The sequence below is a fragment of the Orcinus orca genome, chromosome 8 (genome assembly GCF_937001465.1).
Source record: "Orcinus orca chromosome 8, mOrcOrc1.1, whole genome shotgun sequence".
Classification (NCBI taxonomy): Eukaryota; Metazoa; Chordata; class Mammalia; order Artiodactyla; family Delphinidae; genus Orcinus; species Orcinus orca.
The window spans coordinates 41,370,513-41,391,956 of record NC_064566.1 but is presented as its reverse complement, the minus strand read 5'-3'; the positions used below and the strand labels follow the sequence as shown (position 1 = coordinate 41,391,956).

At 37.7% G+C, this 21,444-nt stretch overlaps 2 protein-coding genes and 1 long non-coding RNA gene across 4 annotated transcripts in view; 1 reads left to right on the top strand and 2 right to left on the bottom strand.

The window, feature by feature from the left end:
- COPB1 (COPI coat complex subunit beta 1) overlaps positions 1-4,911 on the bottom strand; it is a 32,695-nt gene extending 27,784 nt beyond the window's left edge. The window contains exons 1-4 of one of the 2 annotated variants that reach the window (XM_049713793.1): positions 4,756-4,911; positions 3,906-4,057; positions 745-974; positions 153-322 (exon numbers count right to left, since the gene is read on the bottom strand). In XM_049713793.1, the coding sequence (XP_049569750.1) occupies positions 153-322; positions 745-974; positions 3,906-3,996 (491 nt within the window). In that variant the 5' untranslated portion in view covers positions 3,997-4,057; positions 4,756-4,911. Of the gene's footprint in view, positions 1-152; positions 323-744; positions 975-1,102; positions 1,264-3,905; positions 4,058-4,755 lie in introns of those variants that run through there. The other variant, XM_033404447.2, reaches the window with a different exon arrangement.
- The window catches only part of LOC125965222 (uncharacterized), a 420,463-nt gene that overhangs the window by 103,419 nt on the left and 295,600 nt on the right, over positions 1-21,444 (top strand). The window lies entirely within an intron of this gene.
- On the bottom strand, positions 9,077-21,379 carry PSMA1 (proteasome 20S subunit alpha 1). Its single transcript, XM_004279157.3, has 10 exons — positions 21,237-21,379; positions 19,882-19,926; positions 19,335-19,436; positions 19,111-19,214; positions 17,149-17,237; positions 16,457-16,527; positions 16,209-16,338; positions 14,896-14,975; positions 10,743-10,853; positions 9,077-9,440 (listed from the first exon to the last, which is right to left on the bottom strand). Exons 1-10 carry the CDS (start codon positions 21,237-21,239, stop codon positions 9,384-9,386), a joined length of 792 nt encoding a protein of 263 aa, XP_004279205.1. The 5' UTR covers positions 21,240-21,379; the 3' UTR covers positions 9,077-9,383.

Sequence of the window (21,444 nt, the reverse complement as noted above, 5' to 3'; positions counted from 1 at the left end):
TAACAACTTAATGATAATAAAGAAAAAATGTTCAGGCTAATCAAAATGTATTTGCAAGCTACATACAATCTGCAAGGAACCACTTTGGAACTTCCAGTCTGAAAGACAGAACAGTCCTCACAGAACTAAGCCAAAGGAAGACCTTTATTTACCTATAGATGGTATAGATGGCCAAAACAGCATTTCTTCTAACATAGCTGTGTCGATGCTCCAAACAAGCACGGATAGCTGGCATTAAAGGTTCCAGCAATTCTGCCTCTTTCAATTTGCAAAGAAAACGAAGAGTAGATCCTCGAATAAATTCATTAGGATGTTGAAGGTCCTGATATAAAATTTTAAATATGAAATGTTGAGTCCCAACATTTTACAAAAAACCCACAATTTTTAAATACAAAATTTTCCAATAAAAAAGTCAGAAAGTAGGTTTGAGGAAAAAGACCTAGATTATTACACAATTTCTATCACATTCCTGTTGATTAAAGCAAGTTTTACTTATCACATCAATGTTTTATATTCTATGTGTCATTGTTTTTTATTAATAACATATAAAATGCATGGAAAATGTCTGAAAAAAGTAACAATAAAACTTTTCACAGTAACTTTTTACAACTTCAGTTCCAAATATCTACAACCTACATCTTACCCAAGATTTAATTTTAAAAATTAAAACAAAGCCCATTCCACCAATTTTACAATTATTTAAAAATCAAAGCAGTATTTGGAAATAATCATGGTTTGGTTTACCTTTCTATATGCATCACATACAAGGATCATTTCGTGTAAAAGTCTCCCATCTGGAGTTGTTTTAGGAACAATTTCCCAAAATACCAGAAGTAATTTTTTGATGGTGTGATCCTGAAGAGGCAGCACAAAGCGAATGATAGTCATCAGAAGTCCAGGAAGCTTTTCACCATTTAGAATCATAATGATTACTTTCTTCAAAGCTTCAGTCTTTGACTTCACATCTCCTTTTTCTGATTCAAAATTCCAAAAATAAAAGCACAATTATTTCAAAAGAAAATTTCTCAGATAATTTTAAAAGCAATTACAAAATAAAACATTTTCTTACATTATCAGTGGCAATGGTAACAAAGGTACTAACCCAAGTGACAAGGGTTTTCCACCTGGCTTTGACAAAAACAAGCTGTACCACTTTATACAAGTCATTCATCTCTGAACCTCATGATTCTTTACACATAATATAAAGGCACTGGATTAGATCTTTGGTCCCAAACCAATGGAGTTAATGCAGAAGCCGTGAATCTACAGGTGCACCAAATAATGTACTGGATTAGTAACCATTATTTACAATAAAGGATGATGCATTTAAGATAAAATGCTAGTTTACTGTTACTTAACCTAAAAATATTTGCTATATGTTATGCAAAACAATCTATAATTTCACATCGTTATTACTGCATACTGAAGAATTTATGGTAAAAATCTTTTGGATCCAAAATTCGAAGACAGAAATATGAGACAAGCACACTCTACTACAATTGTTTAGATCATAAAAATAAAGAGAGGGAAGGATGAAGAGGGGTGATAAAAGTCTTTAATAATCAAGAGGAAAAGAAGAGAACTAGAAGTAAATTTTCAACAGTTAGAACATATGTGGCTATAAGAATAGTTCCTGTTGTCGCCAAAGAGACAAGAGACTGTGAATGACTAACTGGTAGAGTTATAGGAAGGATTTAAGGCTCAGAAGAATCGTACTAGGTAAATCAAAAGCTCTTTCTAGCCCCCAAAAGCTATATATCTATTACCAACTTGGTATGATATCTTAACATGTTGAATAGAGAATATCCTCAGGTATTTGGACTGAGAACACAGTGAGGGTTACTGCCAAATTTATCCCGTAAGGGTCAGTATTTTTGTTTAAAACAGACTAACTCCTCAAGCATCTTTCCATGCTTCAGAGTATTACATCTCCTGCCACACATGAAAAAATTGTGTGCCATATCAAATCAAGAAATGAACTAATGTAAAAGGATGAATAAGCACCAATCTGGGCAAACCTTCAGTTTTTAAGTCATGAGGATGACAAAAACAAAGCATCAGGAGAGAGGACAGTACTACAAAACTACAAAATAAGACAGATTAGGCAAAGTTCTAAGTGGCTAAAGTTGTATTCACTGAGTCTAAACAGGTTTTCCTCTCTTTGTCCCAAAGCTTCCTTTGTGAATATAAAAAAAATTTTTTTTTTTACCTAATCTGTTTGATCGTGTAAAGGACAAAGTCCACAAGACAATACCCTATCACTATAATGCTGATGGCTTCTTTTGTTCCAGTTTTGGGCTACTTTTCATGAATTAGCAAATCTAAAAAGTTTAGCAGGATAAAAATCCACTTGTAACTAAAGGTTAAAAAGTTTTAAAAGTTTATTAAGCAAACTTGTAAAAAATCAACACCATTTATTTCAAGTTCCCCTAACCCCAATTTCCATTTATTCTAACAATTCAAACTGAGGTGAAGAATGCTTCTTTCCACATACTCAAAATTTTCAGAACTTCTTTTCCTGTGTGAACACTATCAAAAACATAGAAATTTTCAAATATCAATTCAATTCACCAAAATATACTCCAAGGAATGTATAGTCATCAGGGCTCACATCCAGTGATTAAAGGTAAAGGGTAGTTAAAGCAACTCACTATTTCACCAAAGTATTTGTTACTCAAATTGGAAACTACTCCTAAACTTTTTCTCATCTCAACTCTTTTGCGATAAAGTAAAAAATATACAAAAAATTCAAGACTACTTATTTATTTATTTGGTAGGTGGCAGGTAGTTAAGAGTACTTTTACAGTTAAGGACAAGTTTTGTTCCAGCAATAAACAGCAATAAAGTTTACCAGCAGTAAACTTAAGTATTCTGGGGGTTTAAAAATTAAAACTTTTAAATTATGAGAAAAAATAGTACTGAAAGTTTATTTATTAATTTGCATTCCATTCTACTATCTAACATGAACATGAAAAAAAAGGAAATACAGTACAGGTGGCTTTTGTAAACTAAGGATATCAGTTTAAATACCATAAAAAAACATTTCTTTTTCCTTCTCTAAAAACAGACCTCAATAGAAACATAGTACTGAGTAACCTAAATCAGGAGGTATTCCATTACTGCTGATTAAGAGGTGGGAATATGCAAGTAAAACATCATCTCCTTTCAAACAGCAAACTATCTTTTAAAAGATACTCTCAAGGTTTGAAGCATTATTTTCCCTCTAATCTGTTTTAAACAGTAGTTATCAGTTTAAGTTAAACTTATTTTTAGTAGTTCAGTCAAACAAGAATCATTATCTTGGAATATGCATTACCTAAAAAAAATTTTTGACAGAATCATTCACAAAAAGGAGATACAGTATACACTTCTAAAATTCAGAAATATAGTTTTTGTTTTCTTCTTTATATAAATGCTTTAAAAATGAAAAGCTTAAATCTTTCTGAAAAATATACATATATCCCAGTGTTGACTTACTTGTTCAACAGGTAGTGAACCCAAAGAACAAAGTTCTTTTGGTTTTACAAGCTAAGTAATATGAAGTTAAGTGCACAAAGGAATTAAAACATTCAAATACACATTCTCAACCTGTTATCTACAGAGAACTGTCAGCTACATTTAAACAAGACATTACATTATTTTGAAGAATAGTTAAAAACTAAACCATTACATTTCTTTAGCCCCACCCCACCATGTTATAAGCTAAACTGAGATGTTTTATTTGTAAAAACCAATATTGCAGGGCTAAAGGTAACACATTTTCATTTTTAATAAGACAAAGTTCTATTGAAGAGATCCTAAGAAAAAATTAAGACAAAAATTAAGCATTTCTAATTATAAAGGAACTTGAAAAGCAAATGAACTTTTTATTTTCATTTCATTTTCAAAGTATTATCAAAGTTTACCTAGATCATTTTTTAAGCTAATTTCAGAAGGTGGTTCTGAATCCATTGGCACGTTAATTAACGTATAGCATACGTTCTCAGCAGCCGTCATGGTTTCCGGTTATAGCCTACTCTCGATACAAGATTTAAAGATAACGGATGCCAAAAAAAACCTAGAAAAATAAATACAAGGATATCATCACAAGCGAAAAGACAAAACAAAAGCAAAAAAAGAACCAGTAACTATCGTGATCTTTCTTGTCTTTAGTTCAGTTTGGCTTATGAATTTTAAAGTATTAGAAGAGGAGGATCAATCTACGTTATGTTTCATAAAAATAAATCTTGATATATTAAAAAACACACACTTGTCAGCCTTGGCCTAAGGTATATTATCTCCCACCGCACAATCCCGTCCCGGGTTCAGAATGCTGTACTGCAGAACTAAAGCCCACAATACAGTGACAGTCCCCCAGCCCCCCAGCCCATCGCGATATAAAAGTGATTTTTAAACATAATACACAATCTGAAATTCTGAAGTTAAAAGAGCCCGTGCACGAATACTCTGCTGAAACCTTAAAGAGCTTTAATGCGTTCATCCGTGGGACACTTCCCCGTCCCTTCCCTCCTGCAAAGCAAGTCCCGGCCCGAAATGGCGAGCCCCGGGGCCCTGGGTCGGAGAAGACCCCCGGCCAGTACGCAGGCCGAGATAAGGCGTCCCGCCCAGAGCCTTCCAGTCCCGCGTTCCACTTCGCCAGGCCCGGACGCTAGCGGCCTAGTCGCTCCCCTTCCGAAGCTTCCCGCTAGAGCGCGTTCCTCCGCCTCTGCCCAGCCCAGGAGGACTCTCCGAGATTAGGGGCTTGCGGCCCGCTACCTGACTCCAAGGCGCAGCGGCTGGGGAAACCGCGGGACCGTGTCCTCCGGCACCAACCCGAAGCAGCGGCGGCTGACCAGCAAAGTCCTAGGCTGACGTGGAAGGGGGTGGGGAACCGACCCAAGCCGCAGCCACCTTAGCCCCTACGGCAACTCAGAGAGGACACGCATCTCCGCCCTGCGTCTGCGCGCTGTGAGTACGTCGTAAGCATTTCTAATTCTAAAAGAACTTCAAGTCTCTTCCACTTCTCAAGCCCTCGGCCGCTTTAGGCCAAAGAGGGAACTGGGAACCACATACTTAAGTTCTCCCTGCAAGCTTGGGTTAAGAGTTGAGGTTATTTAAACGCTACTTAGAAATTGTATTTTCTTCCAGAAACGGAAACAACCAAGGAGAAGTGTTTGGACAGAAAGTAAAAACATTTTACAGGGCTCTGTGGCCCACTGGCAAAGAACGCTAGACTGGGAGCTGGAATCCCTTTTCTAGCATACCCACTAATAAACTGGGAAAGTAGCTAAATACAATTTGAGAAAGTAATTTCAGTTCTTCTAATAAGAGACACTGCATTATATGAAGATCCATTTCAGTTCTTAACGCTGTAGTCTGAATCTCAGCCTCTGCAGTTAGGCTGGAGTTGCTTGAACATCACAGTCGCACTGGTATGATTTCTGGTCCTTATTTAGTAACGGTCCCTTTCAGGATCCTTTACAAGCACCTAGATTAAATTTTTTTAATCCTTAAAGGGAGACTAACAGTCACTGTTTTAAAAGGCTTTCACCTGTCTCCAAAGACCTAATTGTTACAGCTACGATCAGTCATAGTACCTGCGGTTTTGTCCATTTAAGGTTCCACGTACCCCCCTCCCCCAAAGACGGTTTTCTGGCCAATTAGTAATTTGGTTTTTTTTAGAAACCTTAAGCAAAATACTGTGAATACAAAGAGCTCTGACAGAACCCGGCCTTATTAACAGGCTCATCTCAATTAGGGAGATAGAACACAAATAGTGCTTCATCTATCTAGAATCCAGTTATTTTGAGATTTCTTCTTTCTGGAACCATCAAGCAAAAAATAAATTCTTTGAGAACGCAAAATATATCGCAAAGGCCATGTGCTCCTCAAATCCTGTACATTCATTTTATTAAAACTATTTTTCGTGAGATAATTGTAAAAATGACGTTAATACAGATATTCCATCTTCACCTAGTTTCTTCCAATGGTAAAAAAAAATCTTCCATAATTACAGTACAATATCAAATCCAGGAAACTGACATTGATACAATTCACTCCTCCTCATTCAGATTTTACCAGTTTCACATGCAATTTTACCATGTTTAGATTTGTATGATCACCACTGGTCAAGATATAGAATAATTCCATTACAAAGCTCCCTCCTGCTATCCTTTTAATTTTTATTGGAGTATAGTTGCTTTACAATGTTGTGTTAGTTTCTTGCTGTATAGCAAAGTGAATCAGTCATACATATATCTACTTTTTTTTAGATTTCCTTCCCTGCTATTCTTTTATAGTCACAGCCACTTCCCTCTTTAACCCCTGGCTACTACTACCCTGCTCCCCATCATTATAATTTTGTCACTTCAAGGATGTAATATAAATGAATTATAGAATATAACCTTTTGTTTGTTTGTTTTTGCGGTACGCGGGCCTCTCACTGTTGTGGCCTGTCCCGTTGCGGAGCACAGGCTTTGGACGCGCAGGCTCAGCGGCCATGGCTCACAGGCCCAGCCGCTTCCTGGCATGTGGGATCTTCCAGGACCGGGGCACGAACCCGTGTCCCCTGCATCGGCAGACGGACTCTAAACCACTGCGCCACCAAGGAAGCCCTAGAATATAACCTTTTGAGTTTGCCTTTTTTTTTTTTTCACTCAGTGCAATTCCCTTGAGATCAACCCAAGGTATGTGTACAAGAAGTTCTTCCATTTCTATCTTCATTTTTAATATGGAATTTTCACAAATGCAGTTATCTGGTTCCCAAGCCCACTTATCAAGAAGTGACAATCTATCAGCATGAAAAGAGGACCCAAAAGGCATAAAAACTAGACTTAGCAATAAGAAAGGTCGGCAGTTTGGGTCTGCGCTGAAAATTGTCGCTGGCAGTGTATCTATATTATTGTATATTCTGAAATACAGAGCTTGTTGAACGGATATCAGGCTCTTATACAGCCTAATTCTTCCTCACTTGTTATAACATGAACTTTTTTGGGGGACTTTTTACTCTAGCATGTAATTATATCATTTTGAACACTTTATTTTTTTTATTGGGGTACAGTTTTACAATGTTGTGTTTGAACACTTTTTAAATTATAAATTGAGAGCAAGGACCTGTCATATACTAAGAATTGAAAATTTTAAATGTTTAGAAAATCAAGGCCTAGAGAAAAGGGATTTGCCCGCAAGATCACAAAATGGTTAAACACTGAAAAAACTGGGATGAGAACCTGAATCCTGTCACCTACTTTACTGTCTCTTATTATTATTATTATTTTTGCAGTACGCGGGCCTCTCACTGTTGTGGCCTCTCTCCCTGCGGAGCACAGGCTTCGGACGCGCAGGCTCAGCGGCCATGGCTCACGGGCCCAGCCACTCGTGTCATGTGGGATCTTCCCGGACCGGGGCACGAACCCATGTCCCCTGCATCAGCAGGCGGACTCTCAACCACTGCGCCACCAGGGAAGCCCTGTCTCTTATTTTTAACTATACCAGTTCTTCAAAGATGCACATATAGATGCCTAATAATTCCAAGTGAATTACATGTTATCTTTATATTAAAGTGATAGGTTTCATGAGGACATTATTAGGAATTTTACTGTTTATTTAATACAGACTAAATGGAATGCCTGAGTATAACACACTAGATAAAACATGAAAAGGCATCAAAATGAACTCTCTACAGATAATGGAATTGAATCTTATCGGGGTGGGGAGGATTTTAAGTTCTAAAGTCAGTGTGTCAGACTAAAATTACATATTGAAAAAAAAATTACTAAAATTTCCCCCAAAGTACAATACAGATCAGTTTTTTTTTTTTTTCGGCTGAGTGTCAGCAAAGTAATTGGTTTACATTCAGGGAACAGACACAAAAATCTCTCTCTCTCTCTCACACACACACACACACATTTAAACAACAGAATTACTCAACAAAGACGAGGCTTACACAGTGAAAGGCACATGGGAAGGGAGACCTGCTTGAGGAAAGAGTGGATTATGAAATTTCTCACTTATGCCCCTTTGCCCAGACTGTACTCTGAGTCTGAAGGCAGGTAGGAGGACTCCCTCTTTCATTGTTTTGTGTTTGTGAATTACATATCCTTGATGCGACTACATTGTAGGTCAAATGGTACTGGTGGCCTCATGGCAAGCTCAAATGGCAGACTCTTGAGGCTGATTCCAGAGTGGAGACCAACATCTCCACATTCCTGTATTTAGTCAGAGGTCATTCCTTCAACAAGGTTGCCAATTTCTCTTACCACTCTCCTTTCAAGAAGTCACACAGAGATTTAAACCTACTAAGTTTCACATAAATTTTCCCACTTAACCTTCACAATAATTCTCCAAAGGATTTCCCTAAGGGAAGGCTAAGTAAATTGCTCAAAGCCAATAGCGGCTAATTAGTAGAATTAGGTCAAAAATCCAAGTTCCCTATCTATAAACAAACTGCTCCTCTCTAGAAAGATATGAATCTCAGAAGAGAAAATAATTCTTCTAGGCTTCTTAGCAGCAAAATTCTTGATTACTGGCTTTGTTTTTTAAAACAGATTTCCTCTAATTTCATTTTGCATGATCTAAGATAAAAATTGTACTGCAATATTTACATACACAGTTCATAGGAATAATGGAAGGCAGCCTAAAGATTATGCTGAAGTAGGGCTGGGCAGGATAAGAGGAAATGATAGCTTGGGATTAAATTTCCCTTTTGCTATTTTTGCAAAAATTCCCTACACTGAGACCAGACCAGAGATATCACTACTGCCACCTGCTGGTTGGAAAGAAAAATCGTTCCTATGTTAAACTTCCTACTACTATTGTTAGAAAGTGGTAGTTTCTTAGGTTTTAATCAGAATCTCCAGGGTTGAACCCTAAAATTTGTATTCTGGACCAAATCTCCATGGATTCTCATGCAGCCAGTCCATACACTGGGGCATTAGTATAAGGCTGTTATAGATAAGAGGTAATATTTTTCCTGTCACTAAAAATAAGGCAATTTAATTTGGCAAACATGGTGACCACACATGATGATGACACAGCTGTAATCTCAGACTACTATTTAAAGTTGAAGCTGCTTAAAAAGCAAAACACCAATACATCAGCAGGTGAAACAATTTTATTTCACACTTGTCTTTAAAACCACAAAGACAATATGTTCTTCATATAAAAACGTTAGTTCAGATAACTATACTTTCTAGAAAATGATTATAGAGACGCTCTTAAAGAAAATGCACCCCGTTATATGGTTTTGGTGAAGTTGCTTGGAAAAAACTCACATCTGGACTGATTCCTAAAACATACCATTCCACCATTCTGCATCTTTTGGTTCAAAGTATAGGTTATTGTCATCAATACGTGTTCCTGCATTCTTACATGTATGATAATACATATATAGACTGGTTTATCATTTAATGTTCCATTGGTTCATCAGCCTTTTCTGCAGGTTCATCAGCAGGTTGAGTAGGCTTAAGAGAGGAAGAAAAAAGAAAATATGTAAAAAGAACACTTGACCAATATATACTTTTAATCATAAACATTGCGTTATAAAAAAAAATTTATGAGAAAAGGAGTGAGGAGACATTTTGGATACTCAATTTTGGTTCACTGCCCTATTAAAATTTCTGAACAAAGGGTTTTAAAAAAATAGATACAATTTTACAGTTCTGAAAACCTAAGCATCACTGAACAATTCCAGCGTTTCATCGTAATTTGTCTTGATCAAGAATAAAGGCTTTCCTTTTATTATCACTACTAGCCTTAAAATACTGGCACATTTTAGACATTCTTTTCCTCTTTAGCACTAATGAACACAGCAAAAATATTTTCAAACAAAGCAGTTGTATGGTACTCCACTGCACTCTTCCCAACAGTGCTGGTTCTTACCAATAGCAGTTAAATAATGCAAATCTTGCTCCTCCAAATACCAACATGTTAAAAAAAAATTCATGCTGTAGAAGAAATTCATGACCGTTTTTTTTCCAATTACACAGCTATCAAAAAAGCATCTACAAAAGCAAATGTGTACTCTAAACATTCAACAAAAAAAGGCTAGTATTTAACCTGAGATTCACCAATACTTCTTGATCCTTTTCTCAATATTTGTGAAGAGCCAACTTAGTTTCCCAAGCTGGTCCCCAATGAATTTTCCCTCAGTCCCCACTCTGGTAGGATCTTGGCTGGCCCTATGACTTGTTTTAACCAACAGAATGTACAGAAGTGATGCTGTGCCAGCCCTGGGCCTCAGCCTTAAGAATGCCTGGCAGCTTGCACTTCTCAGTTTTTGAACTTTTGCAACCTCTGAGCTGCTACCCTGCTAGAGATACTCTGGTGAAGGAGAGGCCCTGAGACTACGTGGACAGAGGCCCAGCGATCCTAGCAGAGGTCCCAGCCATCTAGCTGTCCCTCTAAGATACCTAGCAAGTATGAGTAAAGAAGACACGTGAGTAAAGCCATCTTGGATGTTCCAGCCCCACTCCCTCAACTGACTGGAACGTTTGAGAGACCCCAAATGAGATGAGCAGAAGAACTATCTAGCTGAGCCCATCAACCCACAGAAGTGAGAAACTGCAATAGGTAACCAAATCACCCTTTTTGTGTTTTATGGAGATCACTGACCCCTCAGTATTTTACTTTAGTCAGTTCTTAGTTTTCCCACTGCCACATGAATTATGAGCCTATCTCAATAATTAAAGACAAAAGTGGTAGATTTACACAGTCATGGTAGGAACAATAGAACTGAAGTCTCTTGCTTATAATTAGTTATATACCTGTGTCTTTCTCTGTGGTCTTTCTTCAAGACCTTCCAGGAATGGAGACACATCATCATCATCATAAATCGTAAACTCCAAGTCTTTACCAACAATTCCAATGGAAACATTCTGAGGGGAAAATAAAAAAGGTAAAAATTAAAACTCAAGAGAATTTAGGTTGGAAAAACGCTTATGATAAAATGTTGCATGGAAAAAAGCAGAGTAAAAATTTATATAGCACTTGAATGAGACTTAAAAAATACTTGGGGAAAAAAGGAAGAAGAAAACTAGTAAACTTTTGTAATTTGCAGATTTAATATTCACTTTTTTTAAAAATTATTTATTTATTTGGCTGCGCCAGGTCTCAGTTGCGACATGTGGGATTTAGTTCCCTGACCAGGGATCGAACCCAGGCCCCCTGCATTGGGAGCACGGAGTCTTAACTGCTGAACCATCAGGGAAGTTCCTAATATTCACTTTTGATAATCATGAATAATTCCTAAGGTCTATGTCACCTAGAAATTTGCAACTTTGTTCATAATGGGAATGCAAAGACCAGTGTGAGTGAACAAACCGCTTTGCTAGGAAGTAACCCTAACTTCTAAGAAATAATCTAATTTGTTTCATGTGTAAGTTAAGACATGATAGTTCTTAGGGAAATAAATTTTGGGTTCTAAAGTGTTGAATTTAGGAGATTGGAACTATGTTCTACATGGAAAAATTAAAAAGCAATTCTTAAAGTGTTCAGTGAATGCTAACCAGTGCAAAAGAGCTCCTATAAGATTAAAATTTCAGCAAAAACTTGAGGCATTAAGGATATATAGGGCATTCTCTATGATTCAGTAAAAATGTGAAATCAGGAAGCCAGATACCTGAGCAACCTTTTCCAAGCTGTAAATGTCAACAGTCAACTGTATACCCAAATTTTAAAAGACAGTCATCTTGGAGTGATGGTATTATAGGTATTTTAAACAAATTAAAAAAATTTAATGTACTTTCCTAATTTTTTGAAAGAATATTATTTTCATAATAGAAAAAAGTGTTTAAAAAGATTATGCAGGCTATAAAGTCTTCATAGACATATTAAATATTAATTATCCATTCATTATAACAAAATGGATTTTATAATATGCTGACTGATCTCACTTTAGTTAATGATCATTAACCTCAAGGAGGCCTTTAGTGGTTGTTGTATTATACGGGTCCCTAGATCATTCAATCTCCCCTTCCCTGGACAACTCTTTCTAATATTCTCCATTCTCCTTCCAGCTTAAAACCTTGCTCCTATTTCACTGAGAAAATAGAAGCAATTGGAAGAGAATGTTCACAAGCTCCCACAGTATCCACTCTTTCCTGTATCTATGTCCCTAGATTCTCTCCCTTCCTGTTACTGGGAATGAATAGCCCAATTTCCTCTCTAAGGCCTACCTTTCCACCTGTGTGATGTTCAAGGTAATTGGTCTAGCAGTTTTTCTCATTTTTATCTTATATAAATGTTTTTCTTGATACTGGATTATTCTTATACCCATGCAGCAAACCTGCTGTAATCTCTCCCATCTTAAAAAAACAAAACAATAAAAAACCACTTTTTCACTACATTCCCTTCCAGCCACCACCCTATTTCTCTGGACACACAACAGAAAATCTCTTCCAAAGAGCTGTCTCCAATTTCTCTCCTCTTATTTTCTCCTGACTCCTTTCCTATCAGGCTTCTACCCCACCGTTCCATTAAGATCGTCTAGTCAAGTCCCAGAGACATCACTGCTAATCTAATGGTTAATTCTCAGTCCATATCTTCCATGGTCTATTGGCAATTTTTCATTCTCTTCTCTTTGAAAGACAGTCGGCCCCTCTATCTGTGGGTTCTGCATCCTCAGATTCAACCAACCATGGATCAAAAATATTCGGGGGCTTCCCTGGTGGCACAGTGGTTGAGAGTCCGCCTGCTGATGCAGGGGTCCGGGAAGATCCCACATGCCGCGGAGCAGCTAGGCCGCTGTGAGCCATGGCCGCTGAGCCTGCGCATCTGGAGCCTGTGCTCTGCAACGGGAGAGGCCACAACAGTGAGAGGCCCGTGTACCGCAAAAAAAAAAAAAGCAAAACAATAAATATTCGGGAAAAAAAAAATTCCAGAAAGTTCCAAAAAGCAAAACTTGAATTTGCTACGCACTGGCAACTGTTTACATAGCGTTTACATTGCAATTACAACTATTTACATGCCATTTACATTGTATTAGGTATAATAAGTAATCTACAGATGATTTCAAGTATACAGGAGGATGTGTGTAGGTTAAGATGCAAATACTATGCTGTTTTATATAAGGGACTTGAGCATCTGCAGATTTTGTATCCAAGGGGGGGAGCACTGGAACAAATCCCTCCCCAGATTCCAAGGGATGACTGCAGTTTCTTCATTTGCTTTTAAGGATGCCTCATTTTCCAAGTTTTCCTCCGACCTTCCTCGTCACCTTTCTCAGTCCTTTTTGCTGATTCCTACTCACTTCCCAACCTCTAAAGGGTAGAGTGCCCTTAACCAAGTCTTCAAACCTCTTGTCTAACTATTTGATTCTTTTAGAAATCTAATCCAGGCCAGTCTCTAAATGCCATTTCTACACAAAGACTCCAACATTTGTAACTCTAGGATAGACCATTCTCCACCAAACTCTAGGGGGTGAACATCTGATATCTGTTTATTCTTTATCACCAAATGGACAAACAAGAGGCATTTCAAATCCTGTTAAGTCCTAAACTAACCGCCTGATCTTCCTCCACAACCTTACCCCAAAACCTGTTCTCTAACTGTCTTATCCATCTCAGTAAATCATAAATCTCTCCTTCCTCTCATCGGGCCAAAAACCTGATTTTTATTTATTTATTTTTTTTTTTGCGGTACGCAGGCCTCTCACTGTTGTGGCCTCTCCCATTGCAGAGCACAGGCTCCGGACGCGCAGGCTCAGCAGCCATGGCTCACGGGCCTAGCCGCTCCGCGGCATGTGGGATCTTCCCGGACCGGGGCACGAACCCACATCCCCTACATTGGCAGGCAGACTCTCAACCACTGCGCCACCAGGGAAGCCCCTGATTTATTTTTTTAAGCTCACACCCCACAACCAATTTGTTAGCAAACCTTTTTGGTTCTAATTTCAAAACATAAGCAAAACTGAACTACTTCTCATCATCTCCAACTCTTATGACTCTGCTCTAATCCACCACAATCTCTCACCTGAATTACTATAACAACCTTGAAACTATTTCCACCCATGTCCCCACTACAATCTGTTCTCAGAACGGCAACCAGAGTGACTCTTTTAAAACCTAAATCAAGCCATGGTATTCCTCTGTTCAAACTCTAACAGCCCACTGGGAGTAAAATCCAAAGCATCTACAATGGTTTATAGGACATACGCAATCTGGCCTCCATTACCTCTCTGACTTCATTCCTTCTCTTCCTCTTGATCACTGACTCTGACACTACCGGCCTCCTTGCTTCAAACAGTAGGGACATTCTGGACTCAAGGCCTTTGCAATTATACTCCCTGGAAGAATACTGATCTAGACATCTGCATAGCTCACTCACTCACCTCCTTTAGATCTTTCCCTCAAATTTCACTTTCTCAGTGAGGCCATCCCTGACCACTCTATTTTAAATTATACCCACCACACCTCCTTCTTACACCCTATTGGTCACTCTTACTCCTCTTAACCTGTTTTATTTTTTCTATAGCATTTATCACCTTCTAATATCCTATATAATTTACTTGTGGGTATACTGTCTCTCTTCCCCCACTTGGATGTATGTCCGCAAAATGCCAAGATGTTTGTTATGTTTACTATATATTCTCAACGCCTACTGCCTACATGTGATAAGTGCTCAATGTACATATTTGTTCACTGAATTAAAAATATGACGATATTCCTACCTCTTGAAGAAATGAAGAATATTGTACCTCAGACATACTGCTTTTATTGCTTTATACCAAAAAGAAATGTTTAAAAATCATTTCAAAATCAGTCCCTTTTAGTGAACATCTTAAAGTGAGAGAATGAGCCAAGGCAACCAACTCGCAAATTGAAGAACTGTAAGTACACAAACTTCTCTATTACTTACATTCATGTGATAAATGATTAAACCGTAATGTTAGTATCTACAATTGGGAAATGTGATATTTACCTTTGTAGTTAGGTCCTGTTCTGCAGGAAGTGTCTCCCGTAAGGCACGCAGACCATGCTTAACCAGTTCATTCAAATTGCCTAAAATATAATAGATTAATAATTATTTCTTAATTCCATTTTCATGGTAGGCTTCTTTTATTTGTCAGCCGTATAGTCTGAAATCATGGTTTTTGTCACATACTAAATACATCATAATACAAAAACCCAAAAGTCTAAAGTTTGGCCATATAATCTTTTAATAATCTATTATTAGATTGCTATTATTTTATTTAATGAGAGGATAATTGATTTTTGTTACTGAATTTACCCTTTTCTTATGCTATAAGTTAAATCAAAATACTGATTCACAAATGATACAGCTCAAAGTTTCATATAATGTATTCTGTGGAATGCTCACCACTGTATTTGCTCTTTATAAAAGGAGCCTCCAACTCCTTGTATGTGGCCAGTACAACTATCCTTGTGTAGTTTTGGCCCTGATGCCAAAATTACACAAGGATACCACAAGAAAGTAAAACTACAGATTAATATCCCTTATGAACATATACACAAAAAACCTCAACAAAATACCAGCAAACTGAATCCAGCAACATTTATGTTTATATAAACATTATATATATATATACACACACACACACACATATATATATATATATATATATATATATAAAATTTATATTATACACCATGACCAAGAGGGATTTATCCCAGGAATGCAAAGCTGGTTTAATGTTCAAAAGCAATGCAATATACCACCATAGAATACAGGGGGAAAAAAAAAACATATGATTACCCCAATAGATGCATAAAAAGCATGTGTTAAAATCCAAGAGCCTTGCATAAGCAAACTACTCAAAAACCTGCCCTATCACCACACCTTACATCTTTTACCTTTCTCTCCCACAGCTACACTGACTTCTTATTTATTTATGGACTACTCAATGCAGAATGTCTGTGTGGCTAAAAATAAGAATCTCAGAAAACTAAAAGTTGTAAACAGAACTTACAACTGGTAGCTAGTACAGTAGCTCTCAACTCTGGCTGGGGCACACTTTCTTCAGACCAACTGAATCAAGAATCTTCAAGGTCAGGGACACATACTTATATTCTGAAAAAGTTCTACTGATGATTCAAATTACTGTGGTAGCCAGAGAAAGTAAAAGCTAGTATGTGTGACAGAAATAATATACACTTCATGGGTTTAATCTTTTTAAAAATTCTTTCTGTAAAGCAGGTATTTTTCTTCATTTAAAATACTATATTTATTCACTACATAAAGACTGGAGGGGACAAGAAAAAAAAATCACTTACACTCCATAAACTCTGACATATGTCTCTCCAAGTAAGTACGAGCTGACTGAGAACGGGCTCCAATGGACATAGCTCTGCAGTCAAAATAGTTAGCAGATGGACAAGTTTGGAAAATGTGAGGGCCCATATCCTACAAAGAGAAGAAAAATACACTACATAATTCTTCACTTTGATTGAACTAAAAATTAGAAAACTTCTAGTCAGTTTTTTAAAAATCATTAAAATATAACAATACTCTACGAACTTACATCATAACCAGCAATAAGCAGCCCAACACCATATGGTCTCCGGCCATATCTTTGTGTTGGTATCTGAGTTTCTTAAACTAGTTAAAGAGCATGTTCTAACAAGGTATAAAGTACTATCTTTATTTTCAAATTAAACATTATTAACAAAGAACTCTGGTTTCTTAACTGCTGCATAATCCACCACAAGAAGAAGAAAATAAAAGAAATATTTATTTGGCTTATTATAAAAAAATGTTTGGCTATCCACCAAATCCAAAGTGAGTGCTACCAAAATGACTTTCTCTGATGTAAAGAATCTAATTCATTTCGGATATAAGGGGCAAGGATTTTTTGGGAACATCTAGAACCACCAATAAAAAATTTTAAATCTCCTCTGAAAATGATGCTTAGTTTTTCTGACATTTGGCTTATCTGTATCTGGAAAATATTAATTGCTTATCTATAAGGGCTGATAAAAGAGCAGCCCAATTTCTTATTTAGACCCATTCTTCCATGGTAAAACTTCCTACAACTCTCCTCCTAAAAATTTTAAACATTCCGCTATTGAAAAGTGACTAACCTTAAAGTTTTCACAATCTTACCCATGTTATATATTATCATATTCCTAATAAGTAACATAAGGATAAAGTATCAAAACCCTTTAAAGTCCACATCCATAAATGCTAAAATAAATGCATAAATAAAAAGGATACTGCTTCCAATTAGAGATACAAGACGAGACACAGGAAGAGGTCTGTCAAATACAAATCTGGAATCCAAACACTCCTGGCGCATAAAATTACTAAAAAAGAAACAAGAAAAATTAGTAATTTCAAATCACAGAGAGTTATTCTAAATAATTTCATTTCTTTTTGCTTTCTTCCAGACATTTACATGAATTACATCCATACAAGGGAACCACAAAGACATGGCCACAAGGATGCATTTTTATACCAACTCTTCCTTCTAAATTTTAAATGACTAACCTTAAAGTTTTCACAATCTTACTATGTTTATGACTAAAATGTTCCTTAGTTCTAGATAACCTTTGTCTCAGAGCACTTTATAGAATAGAGAAGAAAAGGCTGAGCAAGAGAAAAAGAGCAATGTCTCTTCTCTTACCCTTCCCACTGTCAACAAGACAGTGCTTTTTTTCTTGAAAGCTGATGAAAATTTCCCCAATAGAACAAATACAAGAAATAGAATCCATAGTACGGCACTGTTAACATGTCCTGCCAATGTTACTTCTATCCATAAGCAGCACTCTAGAGGAGATACCAGACACTAGACTGTTGAGTCTCACTCTTAAACCTGACAAGATTCAAGCAAGTATAACACAGGGGAAAAGGAAATTCATGCCTAACTATTAAAGCCAAGAGAATAAACAAGAAATGGATATGTACTTTTCTTTCATGCTGCTTTGTCTAGTTTATGTGTATGTCACATCTGATGATCAAATGTTGGCTGCAGGAACCAAGCTACTTGTTCTCTACTTTCGTTTAAGTCCATTTCCCAGGGCTGTCTAAAACTGCATTGCCCAATATGGCAGGTACTAATCACATGTGACTAGTGAGCACTGAAAAAGTGGCTAGTCTGAATTGAGATGTACCATAAGTACAAAATATGCATGAAATTTCAAAGAGTACAAAAAAACAACGTAAAACATCTCATTAATAAAGTTTTTATACTGATTACCTGTGACATGACAATATTTTGGACAGATTGGGTTAAATAAAATGTTTGACGGCACAACATATATTACATTTTCAACAGCTAAAAGAAACCGTCACTAATAATGCCGTCACTATACTGCTGGCCTAAGAGAGCAGGGGGGCTTGCCAGATAACTTAAAAATTTTAAACATTATTATTTCCCTTAGTGTTTATATTCCTTCTTTCCTAATTAAATCACAGACTTAAGAGATTACTTTTGGCTAACTACCTCCCACCTCCCAACACACACAACAAAAGTCACTGTGTTAAGTGTTCTACATGTTAGGCTATTTATCAGTAACCTTAGAAAAAACACTAAAAAAATTGAGAGTTTAAGTGACTAGATCAATATCAGACTAAGTGCTAAAAGTGGGGACTAAAGACTGTGTGATTCCAAAGCGCCACCTCTTCATTTACACAATGCCCCTCAACTAGAAATAATCTTTATCTCCTCTGGTCTCTCACAGAAATATACCAGTTACCCTCCACTTTCTACCTTACAGATATTCTACTAGATTTTAAGTTCCTAGAAGATGAGATCTATGTCTGATTCACTTTTGTATACCCTGCAGTACCCAGTATTGAGCTTTGCAAAAAATAAATGTCAAATGAATACTGATGTGTTAAAGAAAGCAAGGGTAGTTCAGCTGATCCTTAGAAACCTGAAAAAAGTGTCAAGCTCTTCTCAGACCTGGTATCAAACAATATATACTGAGTTATCAAGTAACACATTATTCAATGACTTCTCAAAATCGTTAATATTAATATGATTAATTCTATTAATACTGCAGTGATCAAGAAATGGAATACTTAGTAACTGACTCCAAATCCATTAAGGTATTCATGATCTTAACTTATAAGCACTCTGGCAGACAACTTCTTAAAATATCTGCATCTTTTCTAGAAATGTAATCAATTATGAATCAAACGGATGTTTCTTTCGTTTTCCACGATCATACTCACCATAACAATCTAGCATCAGCAGTAAGTCCCGCAATTGAGATACCAATATGGTTATCAACATGGAGAATTTTTTTCTGATGAGCTGCAAGTTCTGACTGTGCTCTCTAAATAGAGACATTATTTAAGACAGAAAATCAAGTTTACAATTTTATTATCTATATAGTGAAAGTTACATTTGACAGTTGTTTTCTAAAGGAAGAAGATATATTTACCGCTTTACTTACCTTCAACGCAACCAACACTGCATGGGTTTTTGATTTAAGACCAACCGTGGCTGAACCTTGTTTGACAGCTTCCATTGCATATTCAATTTGATGAATCCTGCCCTAAAACAAAAAAAAACCCAACATACCTTAGAGTCATCTTACAAGACGCTCTTATATATTTAAAATTAGAGATCCCCAAAATCAGGTGAACATAGTTAAACTAGGAAACTTGGGACTTCCCTGATGGTCCAGTGGGTAAAACTCCAATGCAGGGGGCCCGGGTTCGATCCCTGGTCGGGGAACTAGATCCTTCATGCGTGCTGCAACTAAGAGTCTGCATGCCACGACTAAAAAGATCCTGCATGCCGCAACTAGGACCCAGCTCAGCCAAAATAACAAACAAACAAACAAACAAACTAGGAAACTTACTTTTATGATACATTTAGGTTTCAGAAAAGTCTCAAGTGATTATATTCCATTTTCTCACTGCCCACAATCCCATAAGTTTCTAAACACATTGCAGCCACCAAAAACCACTTCATAGAAATAGTATAAAACATTTTACCTGAGGGCTCCAAACAGTGACATCATTGTCATACTGGTTGCGAAACTGAAAGTAAATGAAAAAAGACTTATTAACACGAGAACATTACAAATCCCAAATCTTAACAAGATCTATCATTAAAAAATGTTCTTCCATCTGTTTTCATCTAACATTAACCAAAGACTGTTATTGCAACCTCATTGGAAGATTACTACTGTACTCAGCTGCAAACCAGTTTTACATTTACAAAGAGCTAGTTGGGTAGGGGAGAGCAAATCTAGATGGGACTTATGCTCCCAACCTATCTTACAATTCTAACACTGTCCATAGCACCCGCTTTAGGTTCAGTCAATTACTAAAGTTCCTATGTGTCCACTTTCCTTCCTATCTTTGCTTATGCTCTTCCCTTATACCAGACCTTAATAAATGGTCAAAAGCATTACTTTTCCCTAAACTAGCTCAAATGTCTACCTCCTAAAGTCTTCTCCATCTTTCCTCCCCAAATCCCAAAACATACTCCCACCAGTTCTTTATCTACACGTCCCTTTCTACTTTATATTACGATTAGGGACATGTCTGATTTATCTTTGAACCTTCACTGTGCTTAAAACAGTGCCTTTGAAACATTCGTACTGAATGAATGAACACAATGTCCCCAGGAAGTTAGAAGCGGACACAAATAGCCACAGCGACAGACCCATTACTGCTTTAAGGACGGTATTAAAACAAGTCCACCAGCACAGTACTTGGGAGACTAATCATGGTGGTGAGCAAGCTGAAGGCTGGAATGGCAGACATAGGTCTGCAAGCCCTGAGCCCTATATTGTAACCTTGATTCCATCACTTCTATCAGCTTCGGTTCACTCATTTGTAAAACTAGGTGACTGGACAAAGTGATTGAAAAGGGCCTTTTCTGATCGAGCTCTGAGGGAGAGATTACAGAGGGACCCACCTGGAAAATGAACGCGGTCCAGGAACCCAAACCCTGGGGTCAAGTCCGCACTTGGCAGTACAGGCAGATCTCAAGTCCCCATTTTCCCTTTCTCCCACACAGAGCACTAGGGGCCTCTCTGGACCGCTCGGAATCTACTCGACTGAAGGAAACTGAGGGGCGAACTCGGCTAATAGTCCGAGGAGGCACTGTTCAAGGCCCGGTGGAAAGCGAAACAAACCCCGGGAAGAGGCCACACCAACTACCGACCTCCCCTCTCCCGGCCAGGCCGGAGATGCTGAATCACTGCCTGAACCCTCCACTCGGCTAAGGTTCCCATGGCCCGTGGCCTCGGGCCGCTCTAAGGATGACAGGCGAGGCGGCTCGCCAACCCCAGCCAGCGGACCTCTGCCCAAACCCAGCCTGAGCTCGGAATCCAACTCACCATGGTTCCGGCGCGAGGCTGGCTTCGGCCTCCTGAAAACCCGCGGACCGAGCAGCGTTGCCTAAACTTCCGCTAGGCGATCTACAGAGAAGTCTGCGGGACTTTGAAGGCGGTGGCGCAGGGTAGAGCAGTCTATTCCAGAGATGTCGATAGGCTTCCCTCGCTCCCCCGCCCTCAAAGCTCTCAGCGAGCTCGGGAGTGGGCGGGG

Coding starts and splice junctions, on each gene's coding strand:
- PSMA1 (XM_004279157.3), bottom strand. Junction 14,976..16,208: donor TATGTCAGAGTTTATGGAGT/GTAAGTGATTTT, acceptor ATTATATTTTAG/GCAATTTGAATGAACTGGTT. Junction 9,441..10,742: donor GACCACAGAGAAAGACACAG/GTATATAACTAA, acceptor TCCTCTCTTAAG/CCTACTCAACCTGCTGATGA.